We start from the raw sequence: 24,186 nt of genomic DNA on the forward strand, positions 1-24,186 counted from the left end.
AGTATATACAGTATACTACATGTTGTATGAGTAGAGATATTACAACTAGATAAACACAGAATACATAGAAAATTGGAACTTATAGCTCTACCTCTGTTTAAACACACACACACAAAGGTAGAGCTATCTCTCTGTCTCTCTCTCTCTGTCTCTCTCTCTGTCTCTCTCTCTATATATAGCTTTCTATCTATCTATCTATCTATCTATCTATCTATCTATCTATCTATCTATCTATCTATATCTATCTATATATATCTATATATATATATCTATATCTATCTATCTATCTATCTATCTATCTATCTATCTATCTATCTATCTATCTATCTATCTATCTATCTATATATATATATATATATATATATATATATATATATATATATATATATATATATATATATATATATATATATATATATATATATATATATATATATATATATATATATATATATATATATATATATATATATATATATACATATATATACATGGTATAGTATCTAAATCCCAGTAGCTAAAACTTAAAGCCAGGTCTAAAGCTCTACCCATGAGCTAAAACCCACGAGTGGTTTTATCCCAATTTATCCCTACATTTGTACTACCTTTTAGCAATACACTTTCCCGTCCTTTCCACCTGTATCTATAGCAGTGATGTGTGAATGTTCTGGTGGGCTGGCTGTGTTATGTGTGGGAGCTACATCGTCACACCATGCTGATCGAGAAGCTAAATTTGGATGGATGACTTCACACTTGGCTTTAACAATCATACCTTGTGTTGTTTACCAATTACCACACGCAGAGTGGACGTTTTTGAAATATTTTTGTGCCTTTTTTGTGTGCATCTAAACCCCTGTTGATACTTATAACAGCTTTTCCATGCTTTCCACTCTCTATCCACTATTTCCCTCCCTACTCAACATAATCCAGTCCTCCACATGAACACAGGGGAAGCAGCCCGTTCACTGGCCCATGTCGGTGTGTTGGTACCTGGCTGAACAGATAGAGCTCCTGGTCCAGAGGGGAGCTGATCTCTACCAGGCCGGCTGCACTGGGCTGGGGCTGGTTCAGGCTGACTGCGCGGATCCGGATGTTCCCCAGATCAGCGATGTACAGGGTCCCGTTGGGGGCTACGGCCAGAGAAGAGGGGGCTTTGAGGCGGGCATCACGGGCATAGCCTCCATCTCCTGTGGGATAAAAGAGATGGAGAGTCAGGTGGGAACGGGTTAACAAGTGAAAAGACACTTTACAGTTATAATGACTGAAAAAGCACTGTTGTGAAGTAATAGCACTGAACATACTTTTGCAGAATACTAATTTTGAGTAACTGTATTAGTTAGTTACTCTTTCTTTTCAATACATGGTGGTACATTTAGGCTTTGAAAAATATAAAACACATATCTTGTAGAGAGTGCGGACGCGATTTTTTTTTTTTCTCCAATTAGTGATAAATAAATGTATAATAAACACTGACATACATTAGGCGGCTTTAATCTGCTTTTAATATGACTATAATACAATGCTATCGACCCTGTTGACCTTCACACCACTTTCATGCTAGGCAAAGTGGATGAAGTGTCTTGCTTAAAGACACAACAATAGTGTCATTAGTATTTCCATCGGTGTCCCATTGACCAAAAAAAAAAAAAAAAAAAAAAAAAAAAAGAATACAAATGATCTTAACAAAAATATGGCTGTAAAAAAGTAGTATTAGTTTGAAATAAAACTTGAAAATTTGCTATAGCATCGGATTTACTGGGCAGTGATCCAAGTTTATTATGTCTATGTAAACATGTGATTCTGAATAAAATAATTAATAATGGGATTGTTTGTTGTTTCGTAATATGGACATTCATTACAATTTTCTTTTTGACCAACTGCAAAATATTGCGAAATGAAATGAAACATAGTTTGGAAATTTGCCATTGTAGCAAACCTAACCCATTGTAATGCAATTTGTGAAAGGTCTTGTTGTGAGGATTTTCCAGTTATCAGTATGGCTCTGGACACAAGGGATCCCATAGTGTCCCACTGGAGTGGACGTGCCCACCTTGATAGACCCCGGTCCTTATCAGAGAGCGGTCGCAGGTGAGTGAATTCGTTTGGGGGACACGTGCTCTCTTTGGGGATTACAGTGTACGGGGGGCTTTTAGATCCTGTCTGTGCCGGCCCAGTCCTGTGATGCTTCGGACTGACAGCAGGGCGGCAGTTTATCTCCTCCCAGTGTGCAACATTATAGTGTGTCCTTCAACGTGTGGCTATGCTTGTGTGTTGTGTACGGCGCCCTCTAGCTGCGCGCCAGTTCAAAGACTCAGTGTGTGTGTGTTTATGGGGAAAGCTTCTGAAGAGTGCAATCATCTGTTAACAGCAAGACGTGATTGAAAATATGCAAAGTACAGCCAAGAAATAGGCACGGTTACAGCCCATTGGCTTGTGGCGTGGCACAGACACTTCCCTCTGTTGCAAATGGGAAAAAAGAGTTGATTTTATGAGCAGAATTAAATGATAAAATCACATCCTCTGACACTTACAATGAAAGCCTGGCCTAAACTGTCAAAGGAACAGCTGCGGATGTTGTTTGGTCCTTTTGCTTCGTCTTTTATTACATTTCAGGTGCTCTGTGATGACACACCACGCGCTTCAAACTGGCGAGCGAGCTTTCTTCCGCCAGCTGTATTTTGAATGGATTTGGAAGGTTTCTGTAAAGCGGCTTTTTCATTTTTTATATTCGTTTTTTTTTCTGAAGTATAGCTGGAGGTTTTAGCAGGGAAGAAGGATCACAGTGCATACAAATATCAATATTCGGCCTCTGTGTACAAATGCCTCACACAAAGCAATGTACTTTTTCTTCTTTAAGGCCATCCAACTTTTACATGGCATACTATATTTCACATATATTTCATGTCATTATTTACTAGCATTATAGTTTTTCCCTTAGTATGTGGAATTACAATGTACACTTTAGCCTTTGGAAGCTAGAGACATACGGATGAATAATGGCACTGAATTAGCAAAGTTAGCAAATTTATATGATAAAGGCTAGAATAGGCTATAACATAAATCACACATGTTTTTTATAATAACTGGTTTGCAAAGGCTACTTAGGTGTGTCCTTTTCGATCAACTTACATCCTGTTTACAGTGGGGTCTTTGTTTATAAACAACTTGTTTATAAGACCTGCTGACTATTAGATGCTACCAGCATGTTCTAAAAACCGTGTGATTTGATTAGTTTAGACTTTTAGCAGAAAATAAATCAATAAATTGTTCCCAAGAATCAACTGTCTCGGCTAAAAGCTACATCCAACTGTCATAGGATTTAAATAGCTGGTTTTGGGTCTTTAAAGAGGACATATTGTGCATATGTCTGTATAATCATAATCTATGATATCCATAGATTATATAATAATTTGAACATTGTAAATCGCAAGATTGATCTGAAATGACTCAATAAAAGATTCAAGTCTGTTGACTTCTGCATTCAAAATCTGCAGTGCCCAGTGGGAACTGATGTTGCAGTAAACATAACAAAGTTGTTATTACCTCCCATGGATAGCTACAGACCACTAGTTAGCAGCGGATTTTTTGTTTGTTTTTTTCATTTGTAACAAAATGGCTACATGATGTTGCTGAATCCCATGCATATCACCAACTGAGAAAATAAAATTGAAAAACTAAATAAGTAGAATGCAGTGGGTGTGGACCATTTGTGGTGAAATGGGGGTTGATCGGAGCAATTACGTATTGAATACAGTACAGTATAAAGTACAAAGATTACTCAAACATACATGAAGCACTCTAAATACAACTTCAAGGGGGTCAGTAAGGAGGGGAAACAACTATAAAAAGTTTAAAAGCTCTAAAAAGTCGATTTTGCATAATAGGTCCACTTTAATATGACTGAGGCTAATATACCATCAGCGTCACTAGATGGTGCTTTAAGCAATATTCCTTTCCCCAAAATTAGCTACTCAGATTCAATTATCCACTTTAAATCCACAGGAAGTTAACAGATGATGTCACAGTATTTTGAGATGCTATTGAGCAGTGCTCTTTTAAAACCAGGCCAAGTCCACTGATACAATCTGCTCTCTAATATGAGTGCGTTTACATGTTGCTCGCAATGTAATCCTATTAGTCATGATCTACTACACTCGCATTGCATAATCCCACTCTCCCAGAACAATAAAACAAGGGCTGAGGAAGTGTGCCTCAAAATGTAAATCAACTCAGTGATACTTCAAAATATTCAAACTATGTAATTACCCTTCTGAAGGGAAGTTTACATGTATCGAGTGAGTCAGTTTGGGATTAATATTAAAAACAAGTCATGTTTAAGCCTGACATTAGTAGATAAACAATGGAAATGTGAAATAATACAAATGCATCTTTTACAAACTAAGAATATTGCTTTCAGGGTAATTCATAAGGCATCTGGTTCACTTAAAGGTGCAATATATAACTTACCTGGTGTGAGGTCTCCCATCTGCTTGTCTCCACTTTAAACATGTCTATCTTACATTTATCCAACTGTCTTTTTAATTCTGCTAGAATACCATGGAACTCAAGCAGTCTTATTTTGAGTGGGGTCGCCTCTGCACAGATCTGATTTGTAACCTGTGACATCACCTGTTTGTCCCTAGGCATTACTGTGGACCATTCCAAAGCAATACCATTTCCATCCAGTACTCCTTTAAATTTGACTAGCGGCATGATGCTGTAAAGTAGTGTTTGAGATTTTCATTCATTCTTCTTCTTCTGTTTCTTCTTCTTCTTCTTCTGCTTCTTCTTCTTCTTTTGGTGACTTCCTGCCCCTGTATCTGTGCGCATTGTATTTCGAGGTTGTGATATTTATTTGCGTCTATCTCACTTATGACTCGCTGTCCACTACAGATATAAAATAAATAAATGAATAAAAAATAACACATACAAACACAATAAAAATAAATAATAATAATAAAATTAAAAGAAAACAAAATTATGTGTTTGCAGTTACCATGAGCTTAAATGTCCAGAGTATCCCTCATTTTCTACAATTTGAGGTGTTGACCCTACACTAAACTGAATTGGGATAAAAATAAATAAATAAATAAAAAAGCCAAAACTTATTTGTACTGACTAACACTGTACAAACCCAGCTGTGTTCATGTACGAGTGAGTCTGAGTGTTATGTTCAATGACCCACCGGAGAAACAGTCGCAGTTGGGATCTATCTTGCAGTCGCAGTCAGTGGGGGCTCCAGAGATGACCGATATCTCTCCATTTGTGGACACCTGCAGAGATTTCATAAAAAAACAAATGTGTGAAATTGCTGCATGACACGGCGGGGCATCTGGCTGAAAAGGACAGTGCTGATATTCACAGAAAGCAGCGGTTGCTCTAATCTCTCACACGCAAAGATAATCACCAACATTCATAAAACCTGAGGAGGATCAGACCCCGCTCCTTTTGAAGGGCCGTGGAGAGAGTAATTTAAACCAATGAGAAAATGTATAGATGTATAGATCTGGTTTGATTCTCTGTGTGAGCACTGTGTCTTTGTTCATCATTTAACACTGTAGTTTTTATGTCTTTTATGCAAGATGTGAGTATCATAGCCACCAAAGAGCCAATCCGGAGTGAGGTTGTTGAAGGTAACGCCTGCAGCGCTGATTTAGCAGGGAGCAGGCACAGAGCAAAGCTGTCAATCAAACCTGTTGCTAACACCTAGGGGAAAGGTGCCTGATTTGTGTATTATTAATCTTCATATCTTGATTTACAGACACAATAGCGAAATAAAAATACCAGGGTCATATAGAGCAGGTTAAAGCCAACATTTGAATACCAAAATGACAAGATTGACAGCAGTGGAGAGAGCGGCAACAGTTTTTTAATACAAAGATAATTGGACCCAGAGTCAATAGAGCCAGAAGTGCATCCATACTCACTTCCTATTTAGAATGCAGTGGCTAGTGAGTTAGATATGTACATTTATTTATACAGTCTATGGGGCTAAAACAGGTCTAAAATGAGAGCAAAACCAGTTCAAAAAACAAACAAAACCCTGGATAAGGTAGTTCTAAATGATTAACCCAAAACAGGATAAAATTGAGTTATAAAAATATATTTATTGCTTAAAAAATGAATAAAAATATTAAAATAATAATAATAAAAAAAAAGCTCTGTAGCAACTAATGACCATAAGACCTATCATTTTTTTAAATCTAAAACTACATAAACTGTTAAGTTATTACAGCATTTCATAGAATCTTCCATTTTAAATGTGCTTTTAGGACTGAAAACGTGTTAGCACATAGCTGGTTAGCCTTTGCAATGCCTTTGAACTATATATTAGATTTTTTTAGTCTATGGATAAAACTAATTGAAAAATTACTCCCTGAACCAGAGCAGACTTCGACGTGGGCGGGACTTTTGAGCTCCATTGCATCTGTTACACTGACTTCACAATTCACAAAAATCAGTCATTATTTGATGCTAGCTTTGCTTTGGTTAAGTCACGGTTTAGTCTTAAAATGGTGGCCTTGGATCTATGAGTACACACTAACCAGAAATCTGTTTTTTCTCTTTAATCTCTTCTTATCACTTGGATTTGAATTTGCATTTCAGACTAATCATGCATTTTATCTACCATGTTTCAGAGACGCATGCTCAATATGCAGATAACTTTGAAACTATATTTGCCTTATTGCATTAGAGATAGTGTGAATGCATTTATGAAAAACTAACTCGCTTTTCCATTAACCTTATGTCATCTCAACACATTTGAAACCCGTGTTCTGTTCTATATGAGCGGAGATCATAATTGGTAGAAATGTTCAGAAAGTTAATTGTTTGCTCTTGCTTTAACAGCTTGGAGGCATCATTTTTACAGCTATGACCGACGAAAACATGCGTACATCTGCTTTGGGAAAGGAGTTATCTGAAAAGCTTGAAACCCACTGTATAATTGATCTAGAGCAAATATTAAAAATAAACAAGCCCAGCATTACGTCTCATTTAGACAAAATGTTAGCAAGTTTTTAAAAAGATTTTGGATTTGTTTTGCAGCATCTCAGAGGGACTCCATGTGCAACTGGAGAGACACTTTTAGAAAACCACATGTGATTTCTTAGTTCAGAGTAATGAGATAAACGCTGACAGAGGCATATATTATTCTTAATGTAACAATGAAAATAAATGGCCCCTATATATGTGATATGCAAGTATGGTAAAGATAACTCTGATTAACGACCGTGGTTCTCAAACTCTGCTACTGGCCCCATTTGTGGTGCATGGTTGGGTTTGTTCAAGTCCTGACAACAACAGGAAGTGCTCCATTGTGCTTTTAAATTACATACACCTTCACTAGAATCATTTGGATCATTTCAGCCCATCTCTAATGAACTACCACTTGCAAACTACCACTACATGACATTACAAGGTAGAACAAAGCATTTTGAATAATTACTCAAACATGTGCAAATGAAGCAAAATACGTTCTGGGCGTGTGTTAGAGGAGGTAGCAACATTATAACATGGCTTAAAACTCACAAGAGTCCATTTTTTGCAATATAGGACCTTTAAGTCTTGGTTTAAATCTGGGTCCTCTAATAGTCCAGGTTTAGTCCAGCATTAAGACTTACATTGATTTAGTTCTCAATAGCGCTTTTCACAGTTAAAAATAGATTGTGACACCATATCACAAAGCCGGTATGTCCTCCTCTGTCAACACAATCTCTTCATTTCCTGTTCTGACATTCTGTAAAAATAACTTGTTTTTTCATTCACAATATGTGGGTTTAGAGAGTGTTTAAATGCAGAATGCGTACCATGTGCCGGTTTGTTTGTACAAGGTTGTGACAGCATTTGTAAAGTGGGCTATTGCATGGAACAGTCAAATCTCACTTTCTATTTACAACTAATAACAATTCCTTAGAAGCCTCTCAAAAAGCTACACTGTTGCATCACTTATTCACTTCACACCTGGTGCAGCACGACTGTAGCCACAGCTGCCCCATAGCTGACGGAAGAGGCTGATGAAAGAGGCGACCAATCAGCGTCATCGCCCCCTCTGATCACCGCCAGTCACTTACGCACTGTGGTTGAAGGTTACAAAGTAATAAACTACTGTATGTATTTAAGTAGAATTTTTAGGTATCTGAACTTTACTTAAGCACATTTTACAGTGGATACTTTTTACTTTTACTTCACTAGATATGAGAGCAGTATCTGTATTTTCTACTCCACTACATTTTCTAACTGGATTGAAAAATAAAAAGTACTTTTTATATGATTTGCAATGTTATTTTTACCATGTTCATGGTAACATCCTAACTAAAATGTTTGAGTTCAAGGTTCGGCTTTGAGCAAATAAAAATAAATACATAAAATCCATAAGGAAAAATGAGAAATTTATTCATGTTGTTACTGTTGACCAAAATATGTATCCTTTTTGAGTCACTATCACTACATTTAACACTTTAACAAACAACACTTGTGTGGAATACTTTTACTTTTTACTCTTTAAGTACGTTTTTAAACAGGTACATTAATATTTTTACTTGAGTTGGTTTTTACTTGAGTAACATTTTACCTCTGTATCTGTACTTTTACTTAGATAAAACAATTGAGTACTTCATCCACTACTGCGCACACATTACATTCACACTAAGCAACGTTGGTGAAGTGTCTTGCCCAAAGACACAACAACCAAGCCGGGATTGGTCACCACTACCCACCCATCTACTGAAATTGGTCTGCATTTTTAGATTTATGTGCACTGTTATGTGCGCATGTTTTGTTTAACAGCAGTGCAATAAACACTGCCACATATATTAGCCCAACAATGAAAAATGGGCTCCGTATTAGGCATGTAAAAACAAGCATGTTGTATCTCAGCCCTCCAATAGAAATTAATTACACCATACAATGATTTAGTGTAGTGGTTACTGTTGATGTTGTGGCCAAATGTTCTGGGTTACGACATGGAACCGTGCCGGATTAGCAAGCACCGAACAACAGCTTTGGCTAAACACGTAAGAGTGTCCAAAGCACGTCTCTGCTTAATAGGGCTCGACTAGGAAAATCTGTCATCCATCTGCAATTTAGAGGCAAAAGCGCTGGCAATTTGTATGTGGGATAAAACTAGTGACATTTACAGAGCCTTGAGATCAGCTGTCTACATTAGGGGTTTACTGAAAAACAACGCTGTCAACTTTATTTAATACTTACAAATTTTAAATACAGCTAAAAGTTGCTGATAGGAGTCTTGGTCTACCCTTAAATAACTTTTAATTACTCGTCTGCGGCAGGAAGACTTGTAGGCCTAGTTTTGTTGTCGCCGCATTGCATCTCGGTCCCTAATAACAAGTGGGACTTACCAAAATAAACGTGAGGCTTGGTGTGTTGTCTGGTTTTGCTTAAAAAGGTAAAGCAAGAAATGTTTACCTCAGAATACCCCTGAACTGTCAGTGGTGGATGAAGTCCTCAATTTTGTTACTCAAGTAAAAGTATCACATGAAAAAATGCCGGTTTAAAAATATACTATAAGAGTAAAAAGTAAAAGTATTTTGCAGAGATTTTTAGAACTATTAAATAATCAAATGTAGTGATTTTGATACATAATTTAGCTGCTTTAAGTGATTCAATCGATTTTGTAATAGTATAGATTCGTATTATTTAAACTTAAGTACTGTACTTTACTACTTTTACTTGGTTACGTTTCTTATTATTGTGAGTTGTTGTTTTTTTTTCTTTTCTTTTTCTTTTTTTTTTAAAGCAAGGACCTTGAAGTAGAAAATCTCATTTTACATTACAGTAAGTGTTAGGAAAAGTGGCCAACACAAGAAGACATAATTTGTTAATGTCTTATTTTCCCATTGTAAAGAATTTCATGGTCAACTGTAGAGAATGAGAATCAAACCCTGAACCAAAGGATTCTTCTAGTATCAACTAACTCTAGTAAGTTGAAGTATCAGAAGTTCTATATCGTCCATAGTTCTATATCGTCACAAATAACATGGGGTGTGTTCTCTAGTTTGGACCTGCTGATTTAAAGGTGCTATTATATTATGCAAAATGGACTCATGTGAACTTTAAGCCATGTTATAATGTTGTTACCTCATCAAAAACATATCTGGAGTTGACTTTTGTTTCATTCACATACGTTTAAGTAACCCTTTATTATTAGTCTGTCTACATCTCCAAAGCTCAAAATGTTCTGTTCCACCTTGTGACGTCATGTAGTGGTAGTTTTAAAGTTAACAGCTACCTTTTATCTTTAGCGATTACATGATTCTAGTGGAGCACTTCCTGTTTTACCACATGACATCACAACTCCAGGAGTGTTTTTGATGAAGAAACAACATTACAGTTTAACATAGATCAGAAAATAGTGTAATATGGGCCATTTAAACCTAGTTAAGTAATAATGTAGGTTTATTTTTGTCCTGATCTCATGTTAGGTCTGGTCTAGTTCAGGTTTTGTTCATGTTTAGTCCAAGAGTCTTTTGATTCATGAATGCACCCGAGTATGAAGTCCACATTTGAGTCCAAGAAAACAAGGTCATATCTTTTAGAAAAGAGACGCATAAGCTAAATGTGGGCATATGTGAAATAACAAGGTCAATAATGCACACTTAAATGTATTTTTTCTTGCTTTACAGTATCTTAAAATGCACCCCCTCCTCAGAGCATTCTCATGGAGACAGTATCTGTCTGTCTCTGCATGGGCTCAACATGCTGCTACTGCTGACCACAAAGAGACTATTGATTTGTCCGGCGGCATAGTCCGTGTGGCGCTGCAGCCCCAATGTTCTGAGCCTGATAGCATGCTGACAACTAATGGCTCTAATGCACTTTTTGCTCCGAAACTGAAATAGACTTTTGGAAATGCTGGAGTCAGAGGGCTGCTTCTGTGTAGTGTATGAAATCGTGAACACGCAACACATGCCTACCTCATTGTAATAGCGCTAAAAACATGGACGTCTGTTGTCTAGTACCAGGGGAAGGTTTAACAAAAGCACTTGTAAAATGTTGCGCTGGTATTATTAAAATTGTTTGTTGAAATTATGAAAATAAAGTTTAATCCAGCGATGATGTTTGTTGTCCTTTGTGCCAATGATGTTTGCTCCGTCCCAGTCCTTAATGTGGTTCTATCTTTTTACAATGATCAGAAATGACCAATTTGAGTTTCTCCTGCTTTCTGTTTTGTTGCTCCATTGCTGTTTCTGTCTCACATTCTGCCCTATGTTCCTTTTTCTCACTCTTCACTCCACACACCTGGGATACTGTCCTGTAGAAGTCAGACTGTCATCCTGCATCCACCGATAGGACGACAGCACCAAAACCTGTTTAAATCAGCTGACTGGACACGTCACAGGAACATCATGTGACCACTCTGAGGAAGAGTGCTAGTGAGCAGTCAAAACTGTCAGACGTGAAAACAAACTAAGCCTTGGACTGAAAAAGAATCTATTAAAATCAATTAATGGAAGACCGGATGTATCCGCATTGCCGGCAGTAAGTCAGACCTGTTCCCAGTGCATGTTGGACTCCGCCAGGGCTGCCCTTTGTCACCGGTTCTGTTCATTATATTTATGGACAGAATTTCTAGGCGCAGCCAGGGGCCGGAGGGGGCCTGGTTTGGGAACCACAGGATTTCATCTCTGCTGTTTGCAGATGATGTTGTCCTGATGGCTTCTTCGAGCCAGGACCTGCAGCAGGCACTGGGGCGGTTTGCAGCCGAGTGTGAAGCGGCTGGGATGAGAATCAGCTCCTCCAAATCCGAGGCCATGGTTCTCGACCGGAAAAAGGTGGTTTGCTCTCTCCGGGTGGGTGGTGAGTCGCTGCCCCAAGTGGAGGAGTTCAAGTATCTCGGGGTCTTGTTCACGAGTGAGGGAAGGATGGAGCGGGAGATTGACAGGCGGATCGGTGCAGCGTCTGCAGTGATGCGGTCGCTGTATCGGTCCGTTGTGGTAAAGAAGGAGCTGAGCCGGAAGGCGAAGCTCTCGATTTACAGGTCAATCTACGTTCCTACCCTCACCTATGGTCATGAGCTCTGGGTAATGACCGAAAGGACAAGATCGCGGATACAAGCGGCTGAAACGGGCTTCCTCCGCAGAGTGGCCGGGCGCACCCTTAGGGATAGGGTGAGGAGCTCGGTCACACAGGAGGAGCTCGGAGTAGAGCCGCTGCTCCTACACGTTGAGAGGAACCAGCTGAGGTGGCTCGGGCATCTGCTCAGGATACCTCCTGGACGCCTCCCTAGGGAGGTGTTCTGGGCATGTCCCACCGGGAGGAGGCCCCGGGGAAGACCCAGGACACGCTGGAGGGACTATGTCTCTAGGCTGGCCTGGGAACGCCTTGGGGTCCCACCGGAGGAGCTGGAGGACGTGTCTGGGGTGAGGGAAGTCTGGGAGTCCCTGCTTAGACTGCTGCCCCCGCGACCCGGCCCCGGATAAGCGGAAGAAAATGGATGGATGGATGTATCTCTTTGGACCACTATAATACATGATTTCAATTGAACAAATGCTCATGGTAACAAGGCTGCATTCACATTTAGTCCTGGTTTGATCCTTGTTTAGTCTTGATTTGGTTTGGTCTTGTTCTAGTCCTGGTTTAGTTTAGTTCCTGTTTAATTTGATGTAGTGTGTGTGCAAGTGTGAAGACTTTCAATCTTTGTAGCAACATCTGCCCTGGGGCATACTGATAAAACTGTCCTTCAACGTACCCTCTACAAAAATCTAATCAAGCCAAATCGTACAATCTTACTCTCTACACTGATAGCCGCATCTGCCTTTGGCCATACTGAGAAAGTGTGGCTGCCACGTAAATGCTAAATGAGTGACCATTTACCATTTAGCAATATTTGTATAGCACTTTTTGTATAGCACTTTTCCACCTTCTAGGCTCTCAAAGTGCTTTACATCAAGGAACCACTCACCCATTCACACACACTCAAGTTAAATGTCTTGCCCAAAGACACAACAATGGTATTCATTTGTGGTAGCTAGAATCTCACCACCAAACTGTGAGTCGATGGATTTGACAATGATCTGACAATGATATTTCTGTCGAGAGCAGGAATCAAATGGGTTAGCACACACACATTTGCACTATTTTTCTTATAGCTGCCCATAGTTTCATTTCACAGCCAAAATGGTACAGTAAGTGATGCTGTTTACCTGTTGGATGCGGTTGATGCGTCTCTCGTCCGTCTCCGCGATGTACAGCGTTCCCAGGTGGGACATAGCGATGGCTTTGGCTGCCTCCAGTGTAGCCCGGACTGCCGCCCTGCTCACGAGGTGGTGGTCTATCCCCGGGACCTGACAGTGAATGGGACGTCCCGCTACGATTCGCACATGAAGACTCTCTGACACCTACAATGAGATGTATGAAGAGCACAAAACAGAGCACTTATAAGAGCACTGTTATGCAAGGACGCTGAATTTAAAAACAACTATAAATCAGTTAAGATTATATAGCCAATAAAAGGTCTACTATGAACACTTCAGGGGGAGGGAACACCACCTGCTTGATGTTATTGCATTGCCCAGAATATTCCGCAGTATGGCATTACATTCATCCACCTCTTCAGAGACCGGGGACACCGAAAGTCCGACGAAAGGTAACCCTGCTCACAGTAAGAATGAATCTATTTTTTTAAAGTTATTTTTTAGCAATACCTGTAATGAAATAAATGCTAAACTGATTTAATGCATTCTGTAGAACATTTCAGCACCCCCGATGTGTGGATGCAATGTTCTGTGCAATTATATGATAGTATAGTGAAGTTGGTCTAAAAGAGCTTTTCAAATCCTGAAAATGCATTTAAGGCAATACAAATTACACTTATAACTTTAGATTGCAAGGTGATAGAACCAAACTTTAAAATGTATGTTGTATAGGTTACATTTCCTTGCGATTACATTTCCATGGAGACAGACAGAACTCACATCACCAAAGGGCTTTTAACGTAACATCCTATCGTTATATGTATGGTGTTTTTCCTCCTCCTCTGCCTATAATAATGAATGCAAAACACACATTAGCTTTGGATCAGGGCGTCTCTGTATAAACACACTAATTATTCTCTTACAGTTTAAGTTAAGCCTGCCTCATCTATTGACTCATTAAGTTTTTACAACACATATCTTAACGTTGGCAAGCCGTTCATTTGAAAATCACGAGCGCAACCTGAGCGACGTTACAAAAGCAGCCTTATGCCAAAGCTGTTGATCACGTCTTATTCTTTTAACAAGCTTCTCTTTTATGTTTCTAGACAGACTTGAGTGTACCTCCACTGACAGCCCTGCAATTTATGTGAGATATTGTATTATTCATTGCTCTCTCTCACTGTTATGTGCTGCCAAAGTACAATAGCCTAAATGGAAAACTTTGTGGGGGAAATTTGACTGGCTTAGATTAGTTTCTTTTGAAGATAAAAGACAATGTGATGTAATGACTTTGATTAGGATAGTTGTTTATAAGATGTGGATCTATAAAGGTATTGTTAAAATATTTTTTCAAAACTTTCTGAAATTCAAATTAGTGTAGTGCTAGAGAAAAAAAAAGGATTTAAAAAAATATATTTAATCTTGTTTTGTATTTTTGATCCGATATAGTACAATTGAAGGCATTTTAGTATAGCTTTACCATTCTGTATATAGCCAATTACTGCATATAGCATTTTCCCCTGAACTATAACATTCTACTATGATAATGCATTCATAATGGTTAAGCTTCCTGTATATAGGTGACATTTTGAGGACTACTGACCATTTAAAAGATACAATAATATGTTTTGTCCATATGCAGTACTGTATAATGATAGTCAGAACCACTTACTGTGCATAACAGTGCTGCAACCTTATGTTTTATTATACTTGCATGCTTATTTATCTTGAGTTTTGAGTGACTACTTATTTCTATTCTGGTGTTGTTCTTGAACTGTGCATTGCGACACTGAAATTTCCCCAGATAAAGCCGCTCTTATTTTATCTAATTATAAAAAACATAAATAATTGCTTACATAAGACATAGTTTGTCCAAAAATATTCCCAAGATTTTTATCCTTCTTAACGTTACCTGCAGGACGATGTTGTTGTCCAGAATGTACAGAGAATTGTCCAGGGGGTTAATGGCGAGATCTGTCGGCCATTCAAGCCGCACCTGTCGGACACAACAATCAAAACAAACTGCGTCAAACACAAAGAATATGATTTTTATCTTTTCCTTTTTTTTTCTTTTTTCTTCAAGATCAGTGAAAAGAAGCTGGTGTCTCTCCTCTGCAAGTGTGACCAACAGGTGATACCAAATAATATCTTGTTAATAACATAGCATTAGACTGACTGACCCTCCCTGTTCATGCAAAGGTCAGCGGTGTGCAGGCTGTATTTATTCAGGCCTCACGCTGGCTCACCTCGGCACTCTCCCAAATGTCAACCAATAACTGTGATTCTCAAATAGCACACCAGGCACACGGTAACAGTGAGGGGGGTCAAGGCAAGGAACACACACTACCACACACACACACAGGCTCAACAGCGTTCAAAGACACTGCTACTGAGGTAATATGGTGGGGAACAGGCTTGGGACAAAAAACAGTAATATGTGAAAGAAAGGGTTTGTGGTATGTTTAAAATAATTGTGATGACTGGCCACAAGATAAGAACTAAACCACCAGATTGTGCAGAAAAATGCTACTTATCCCTGAGATTCTTTTCTAGATTGAACTTGTTTTAATTCACAACAAAATGCATTAGAATACTTGAAAACATGAAACTTATTCATAATATTGTTAAAATTATTGCAGGGGTGGAAGAAGTACTTAATACTGCTACTTAAGTAAAAGTATAGATACTGGAGGAAAAAAAACAAAAAAAAACAAGTATTCAAGTATCCATTTAAAAATGTACTTAAAGAGTAAAAGTATTCAAATGATTCAAGTGTAGTGATTTTGATACAGAATTGTGCTTTATTTTGTTGACCAAAAGTAACATCATATTCATATTTATTATTTATTATTTTAATATGTTTTCTAGCTGTTTTTATTTTTATACTTTTGATTGCTCAAACTATGATCATGTTAAAAATAAACCCATCAGGCTTTTCAGCAGGTATCAAAGAATACTAAAAAAAATACCTTTACTGTTCAGTCCTTTTCAAAAATGTAATGGAGTAGAATATAAAGCTATCTTCTCTCAAATGTAGTGAAGTAAAAGTTAAAACATATCCACTGTAAAATTTCCTCGAGTAAAGTACAGATACTTAACATTTTTACTGAGGTCCAGGACTTTACTACTTTGTTATGTTCCGCCACTGCATTATTGTTAATCACAATTATTTTGGCCATGATAATAGTGACACAAAATCTCAGTATCATGCCTAATAGGAAAAGGAGTGGACTATAAGCACTTTACTATCATACAGTGTTACATTGTTGCAGAAATAAACAAGGAATAAACAATAATAAACCAAAAGTCATACTTCATTGAAAACTGAGAATGCTTATAAAGACAGCATGATCACATTATTTTGGTCACATTTTATATAGCGCTTTTCCATCTTCAAGGCTCTCAAAGCGCTTTACATCAAGGAACTAGTCACCCATTCACACACACATTCATACACACATTCATACACACATTCATACATCAGTGTACACAGACATTAGGGGCGAGGTGTTTTGCCCAAAGACACAACGACAGAATTCATTGGTTGGTAGATCTGACCGCTCTCCCAATGATATTTATGTCAAGAGCAGGATTTGAACTGCCAACCGTCGGCTAAATTGAGGTACTTTCACTCCATTTTACCCCTTACATTTTTAACATTTAGAAAACAGCAAACAAAAAAAAAGATTATTTTAGTTTAGTAATTTTTTTATTCAAGTACTTTTTCTTGTTACGGTGGAAACACATTTTAACGTGTCTATATGGAAAACTATGGGTGCAAGGAAACAGAATAGATTTAAATGTACTACTCAAATAAAATAAAAGAAGGGTTATAATGTAAGGCACAATGATGTATCCAGACAAAATAATTATAGTTGTAATTCCTCCATATTCTATCACTTTTGCTAGTCTGCATAAAATACAGTAGATAAAACCTATCTAGAGTGTCACATCTAAAACACCCTGCCGTGCTTTATGTTGAGAGCCAGAGCGTGCTACAAAGACGCTGCGTTTGAAAGATGGTGGAGGTGATTGATGACTGTGACGATAGATTGGTAAATAAATGGATCATGTTAAATTGCCAATGACATGTCCAATTATAGGCTGTGTCAAATGAACGAAAGGAGCCTCAGAAATCCCATTTTAGGAGATTTATCAACCACAACTCCAGTCTGTCCTGCACCGAAGAAGACACCCATCACCCTCACCCTCTTCATGATATTGAACTTTTTCTCAAGATGGCAGCCAATCATTTTAAACTCAGGTCACGGCAGGTCAGGACTGAAGCTGAGAGGGGCTGCTGCAGTAAACAGGGGCTCTTTCTACAGTTCATTTTGCATAATATTACCACACTGACGTCTGCAATGTGACGCTTTTCAATCAATATTCACGATGGATTAGGGTCATTGCGGAGATCTTGTAGTAGTGTAGTTGGTAGTGTCAAATTCACTGATCCGGAGGTTGGTGGTGCGATTCCAGCTCCCACAGATAACTGCTGTTGTTGTGTCCTTAGGCAAGAAACCTCACCCCCAGTGTCTGTGTACACTGGTATATGAATGTGTGTGTGAATGGGTGAGTAGTTCCTTAATGTGAAGCGATTTGAGTGCTTCAGAGGTGGAAAATTTATGTTTACCATTACGTTTGAACGCTTAATGCGTTTTGATATTTCATATGAGCAGTTTAAGTAATTTAAAGATATTGTTTTTATTTGATTTAAACCTATGGCCCTTTAGGTTTTAATTTTTATGTTTTTTTTTTACTACAGGAAAATATGCCTGGAAAATATGCCTGTTTTGACTACAGGAAAATACGGTATGATATTAAATGTATCTATCTATATGGAAACAAGCAGTTGATGCCAGTAGGCCAAGTTGCAGATCAGATCAGAAGAGGCAAGCCCACTCATATTTTTTTTTTACCATTTTCCTAGCAGTGGCAGTTTGTATTCACCATTCCTTTCATAGTCTAAGCAGTTCATTTCACATACATTACCACACTGACATGTACTATATGTGCAGCGAGGCTTCCATCAATACTGACAATGGATCGGGGTCAGTCCAGTTCAGAGAGGGTGACTCTAAAAGGGTGGCCAAGGGGGATGAGGTGGTTTGACCCGTAAAGGACAACGACAAAACAAATGGACGTTGGTCGGCAAGGTAACAGTGCCCCCTTAAAGACACGTTAGAGCTCCGTGGGGACCAGGACAGGGCTGAACAGGCACATTCACACTCACAGAGGCGCTGCCATCTCCGTGTGGGCTCAGATCCTCTCCTACTTCATCTATAATTCATTCACAGCTCTAATAGGCCTCATATAAGTCAGCACTATGATCTGAAGCAGGGCTGATCAAATCTGTGCTGTGGCTGTCTTTGGTTTTCAAGTAGGCATACATGAGGAGATATACACACATATACGCAAGACCTTATTAAAAAGTCCAAAAAGGTTTCCAAGTTGGATAAGTTAAATTGGCAAACAAACAAGGAAGGTGTGCATCAATAAATTAAATATGGCATAAAAGTTTATTTTTGAGTGATTCATGTCAAAGTGAAATTTGATTTGTCTTATTTGCAACAAAAACAAAAATAGTTTATAACTCTTCCCTTTGGCGTATTTACTACAGTGTGTTCTTGTAATATGCATATACCAGTAAAAACTATTCGAAAAAATTAAATTACAATTTTCATTTATCTATTCAATTAATACAGGCCCTATATTAATCAAACTTGACTCATGTGTGCTTTAAGCCAGGTTTTAATGCTTTTACTGTAAACTGTCTACATCTCCAAAGCTCAAAATGCTCTGTTCCACCTTGTGATGTCATGAAGCGGGTAGTTTTCAAGTTAAAAGCTACCTTTTACCTTTAGGTCAACATAGATAAAATCACCCAAAATGGTTCTAGTGAAGATGTGTGGAGATTAAAAACACAGTGGAGAACTTCCTGTATTACCACATCACAAGGTGAAATAGAGTGTTTTCCGTTTGAGAAAAGAACTCAGCCTAAATATACAGGGTTTAAACATGTGTGAATGAAACAAAACACAGGTATGTTTGATGAGGAAACAACAATATGACATGGATCAGAAAATAGTGTAGCACGGGCCTTTTAAATTAAAGCTGCACCATGTAACGTTTCAGTTTTAGTATCTTCTTGTTTTTGCTCTGCCAGAATGTTAGACAGTATGGCATTAAACTCTAATATTTCCTTAGTGCACAAGCGAATCTGCATTGAGTAAAAATGCATGTTTTCCAGAGATTTTTGAACAGTAAACACACTTGTAATTGAATAAATGTAATATAGATATTCTAATGCCATACTGGGGAACATTACAGGCAAAGTGCACTTTTAATAAAATCCATTCAGTTGTCGCTACTGTCTATTTGTTGTTGTAGTACAAAGCCAAAAAGTGCCAATTTCTATGAGGTTAAAATGGGTTGCACAAGGCCAAAGTTATCCCTTATTGTTTGCTACCACTTACCTTTTTTATGTACCACATTTTAATCGCCCCCAGAACACATGCGCTCACACTGTAGCCAAACACTAAGCCTATTAGGGAGCTGTATTCTCTTAAACAGCAGTGCATTATGGGAGCTCTCACCTGGCTGATGTCCATGCGCGCGTCACAGCTCAGAGGCTGCGTGGACATGAGACCGTTAGACCCGATCACCGTGGACAACAGGCCGCGCTCATTTATCTTCTGTATCGTGGTGCCATCAACGAAGTAGACCACGCCCCTTTTGTCTACCGCAATGCCTGAGGAAAGAGAGACAATATTAGGTTTGATGACAACATAAAGTGGAAGTGTCCAAAAAGTTGATTTATGGGTAAATTTGGGGACCTCCATTTTCATTACTTGTACAGAGAGTGTAGCTGAAGACATTTGATGATTGATACATTTTGGTCCACAATAGAATCAGTAGGTTCTGTGCACAATAGCGTACTACAGGCACACTGTGTCAGAAAACTAATACTAACTTTTATTAAACCATGCAATATAAAATAAACAATCTATCAAAATTAAAATGAATGAAAGTAAGACTACCCAGCTGTATTTTACATGTAGAATACTTCTGTTTGTGAGCTAATTGCTGCTCATATGCATCCGCTGTTGGTGCTTCAATCCTATACCACTGTGAATAGTTCCTGTCATTGTGTCCTTGGGCAAGACACAGTTTGATTGGTGATGGTTGAAAAGGTTATGTTTCCAGAAGGTTATGTTTTCAGAATTCCAGCCGTGTTTTCATCCGTAAATAAGACCGAGTGGTAAATATAGAACACACAAAATTGTACAGCAAGTCGAGTAGTCAAAAAAAATAAATAAAAAAAACAGTGTAAAGACTAATGCATTATTATTAAAAGCCATTTAGTTGAAGAGAGAGCGAATAAATGGAGCAGAGTTGGAGGCGCAGAGGAGCGAAGTGGAGAGGGTTCTGGAGAGCCACCTCAGTTAGACATTCAGCTCAGCATGCGGCTGTCTTATCAAAGCCACTGCACCAGCCAAATGTAATTATATTTCCATTCCCGCGCCCGCTAAAGGGATTAGAACAATGCAACCGCAGGAGGAGCTTATTTGTCACATCACATGCTGGCAGGGTGCCGCAGTGAACTTTTGACATTTCAGCCAAAACTGTGCCTACATTCTCTGATTAAAAACACACCTGGTATCTGTGCAGTATGTGTGGAGTGGTTTGTGTTTATTGGAGTTTATAGTCACAAATGTTAACTTAATTTTGTTATAATTTAGTTTTAGTTGATGCAAAAAGTCTGGCAATTGTCCAGAAAAGCAGTTTCGGGGTGACACCATCATTTTGCTTTGGCTAAAATAGATAATTGTTTCCTCCAAGACCGGGAGCTACAATCTCTTGGCAGCGTTTTACTTTTTATTTCTTTGTCTGGAGTTAATTTCATTTTTTGTGTGGTCATTGAAGATTGGCTATAATTGGCACAACAAAACAAAAGAACAACTGACTCAATCTAACTTTAGTGTACACATTTCTATGGTATTAGACGCGCAGCGAAAAGGCTCATATATTTTTTACCTTGAATACTTTATATGGCTTTGGTCACTCGAGGGTACATTTTTACATTTATTGAAAATGACAGGTATTTTTTCAGCCCGTTTGCCTGAAGCGTGTACAATGTCCTCTAATGAAAAAAAAAAAAAAAAAAATTCTCATTTCACAAATCATGTAAAAATGTGTTTGATTCATTGGATTTTAAATATCGTCTGTCAAGACACACAGCTTTTTACATTGCATTGTTCTTTCCCTCCAAACTTGGTGGCAGTAAGATACTATGGTTTGTAAACATTTGACACTGGCAAGAAGATTCCACGTTCCAACATTTCAGGGGAGTGTAGTTCCCAGGAAGGCCTTATACATACTGGATTATATACTGTATAAATGGTAAAAGGACACATTTTTATACAGCACTTTTCCAACTTCAATGCACTCAACACGCTTTACATCAAGGAACCACTCAAAGACGCACCCATTTACACACACATTCATATGCTAGTCCTTGCAAAGTGTCTTGCCCAAGGACAGAACAACAGTATTAATCTGTGTTAAGTGGAATCATACCGCCAACCTGTGGGTCAGTGGACTGGTCTAACATAAATGCTTATGTTGAAAGCAGGATTTGAACCACCAACCTTCAGATCAGTGGACACGCTCCACCAACTGCGCTACTGTCACTATAAGATATAAGATAAAAAGTTCATGCTCTGTAGACCCCTTCACAGTAAGAATATGTGTTTACCATTACAACGGAATAAATTAAACTTGACATATGCCATACTGCAGCAAGCACGTGGCGGACTTTTAAGTTCTGTATGTTTATATTTTCTCAAGCCAATTATCCAATCAAAAAGTAGAATGAGCTTATCTCTTTGGGTTGCCAGATAAAGTCAAAAGGGCTCTGGAACCTTTTATAACTTTACTTCCTGAGCATGGGCACGGGTAGCAGGTATAACATACAAAGAGGTAAATCTATAACTGTTACTGATAGCAACCACAACGTAAACAAGGGCCAAAACTTGATTAAATTGAGCAATAGTCTACATTAGACTAATAAATAAATGAGAACACCTTTACTATGTTAAATAAATGTAGGAAGAGTGATTCTGTTTTCTAACGCAACACTACTTCCTTTATTTTTGTACTTTTCTTCTCTACTTTTCATCTACAAAGTGACACTTGACTGAACCATGTAATAATTAGAGAAAACTGTAAACCTGTGCACTTTAAGAATTCATTTTGTTGCTGATATTTTAATGCCTTGTAGATCTGAAGGTCTTGCATCTCCGTGAACAACGAATTAGCAGCTTCAACCAGATTCCTGACTGTTGTATTTTAATTGAAGATGAACACTCTCTTATAGAGTGCCAAGAGTGAAGTTACCCTGAGTAGTAAAGGTCGAGGCACAGAGTAAATCATTGGTAATAGACAAGAGTTCGACCTTCATCCCCTCCTCATCTCCATACAGACACACTCCAATCCAATAACACCACATGACTTTAGCCTCACCTCCCATACACAGCACTGTGCTCCCATTCACCTTAATTGCTTTCACTTAGCATCTGCAACAATAAGCCATAATTCAGGATTTCTGCCTGTCAGCCCACAATGCATTTAATTCACTCCTCCATTTAAAATACATTGTGTTTATGGTTTATGGTTAAGTACAGTCAAATTTATGTAGAGACGCTTTTAGCCACTCGCATGACTCACTGGGCCAATGGAGATAAAAGCTGTTTAGATTTAACTACAATTCAATAAATCCACAAGCTAAAAGGGGCAGAGCAATTTGAAGGATAAGAACTATTGAAAGAAAGTCTCTAATTTGGCCATTTCAAAATTTCATGATGTTTTGGGCATCTTCAGGATCCACTATTTCTGACTAAAATTGGCCTGCTATGCAATAAGCCGAAAACAGGAATTGGCATAAGAAACAAAGTAGTTTTACGCCAACAACCTTGGAATTAATACAAATTATAATTAATCTTTCACTGACCCTCAATTTTCATTATGAACTTGGACTGTTTTCTATGGAAAATCCATGACATTGCTTGCAGCAAGGACTATGATTAAAAAGTTAGGCACTGAGGTGTATTACAAAAAGTGCAATTTTTCAGGTGGAGGAGTCTAACAACATGCTTGTTTCCATGGAGATGTTATTGACTTGATTGATCTGAATGTTCAACAGTAGCTTTAGTGACTTTAAACTTATTTAGCGTTTATTTAATTACTGGTGTTTCTACTGCATACATGCATTACTAGTGTGAGTTGGATTGTCACCAGCTGGTCCCCATTGAGATACCAATTCTATGCAACGCAATAGCATCTCTAAGGAGGCTGCTAGGTATTGGATCCTTCACCAGAAAGGCTACACAGTGCACCTTTACACTGAAAATATCATTGCTTGCTTCTATTCCCAGTTGTAGGTTGGTCAGATTTAGAGTGTGTATGTTGTCGTCATAATAAAACTGTCCCATAAAGACACCAGCAGCCGATATCTACTCTTGAAGTGATATAAAAATAACTTATAAGAACAAAACCAACTTAAATCTCAAATGTTTTTTATAGGTTAATCCTGTTCAGATGTGCACAATGTCTTCTGAGCTAGGACCGTGTCGGAGTGGCTTTCATGGAGACTTATACAGGCATTTATCTACTGCAGAGTCCTGTTCCCAAGGCAGCTGTGAGGTCTCATCCTCCTTGACACTCCACACATGATTACATTCAAGCCACACTCACACACACACACACACACACACACACCCCCACACACAGACACACACACATTCACACACATCGGGTTTCCATGCTTTTTGGGGACCTTACTTTCACTTGCATTCATTTCCTGGAGACTGATCCTAACCTGAACCATAGTGACTACTTGCCTAACCTTAACCTAAACTCTAACCATAATCCATGTGAGCATGTATTAGCGTTGATTTTGATACTAATAAATTCACTGAGTGCTCAATACCCATTACAATACTTCAATGAAGATAAAAATGAATTTTTTGTA

General features: G+C 38.2%; 1 protein-coding gene across 1 annotated transcript in view; it reads right to left on the bottom strand.

Moving 5' to 3' along the window:
* The window catches only part of tenm1 (teneurin transmembrane protein 1), a 431,225-nt gene that overhangs the window by 32,701 nt on the left and 374,338 nt on the right, over positions 1-24,186 (bottom strand). Inside the window, exons 23-27 of the mRNA XM_033974050.2 lie at positions 19,751-19,905; positions 15,067-15,150; positions 13,164-13,358; positions 5,186-5,273; positions 991-1,187 (exon numbers count right to left, since the gene is read on the bottom strand). Of these exons, the coding sequence (XP_033829941.1) occupies positions 991-1,187; positions 5,186-5,273; positions 13,164-13,358; positions 15,067-15,150; positions 19,751-19,905 (719 nt within the window). The remainder of the gene's footprint in view (positions 1-990; positions 1,188-5,185; positions 5,274-13,163; positions 13,359-15,066; positions 15,151-19,750; positions 19,906-24,186) is intronic.

Source organism: Periophthalmus magnuspinnatus, chromosome 10 (genome assembly GCF_009829125.3).
Source record: "Periophthalmus magnuspinnatus isolate fPerMag1 chromosome 10, fPerMag1.2.pri, whole genome shotgun sequence".
NCBI lineage: Eukaryota > Metazoa > Chordata > Actinopteri > Gobiiformes > Gobiidae > Periophthalmus > Periophthalmus magnuspinnatus.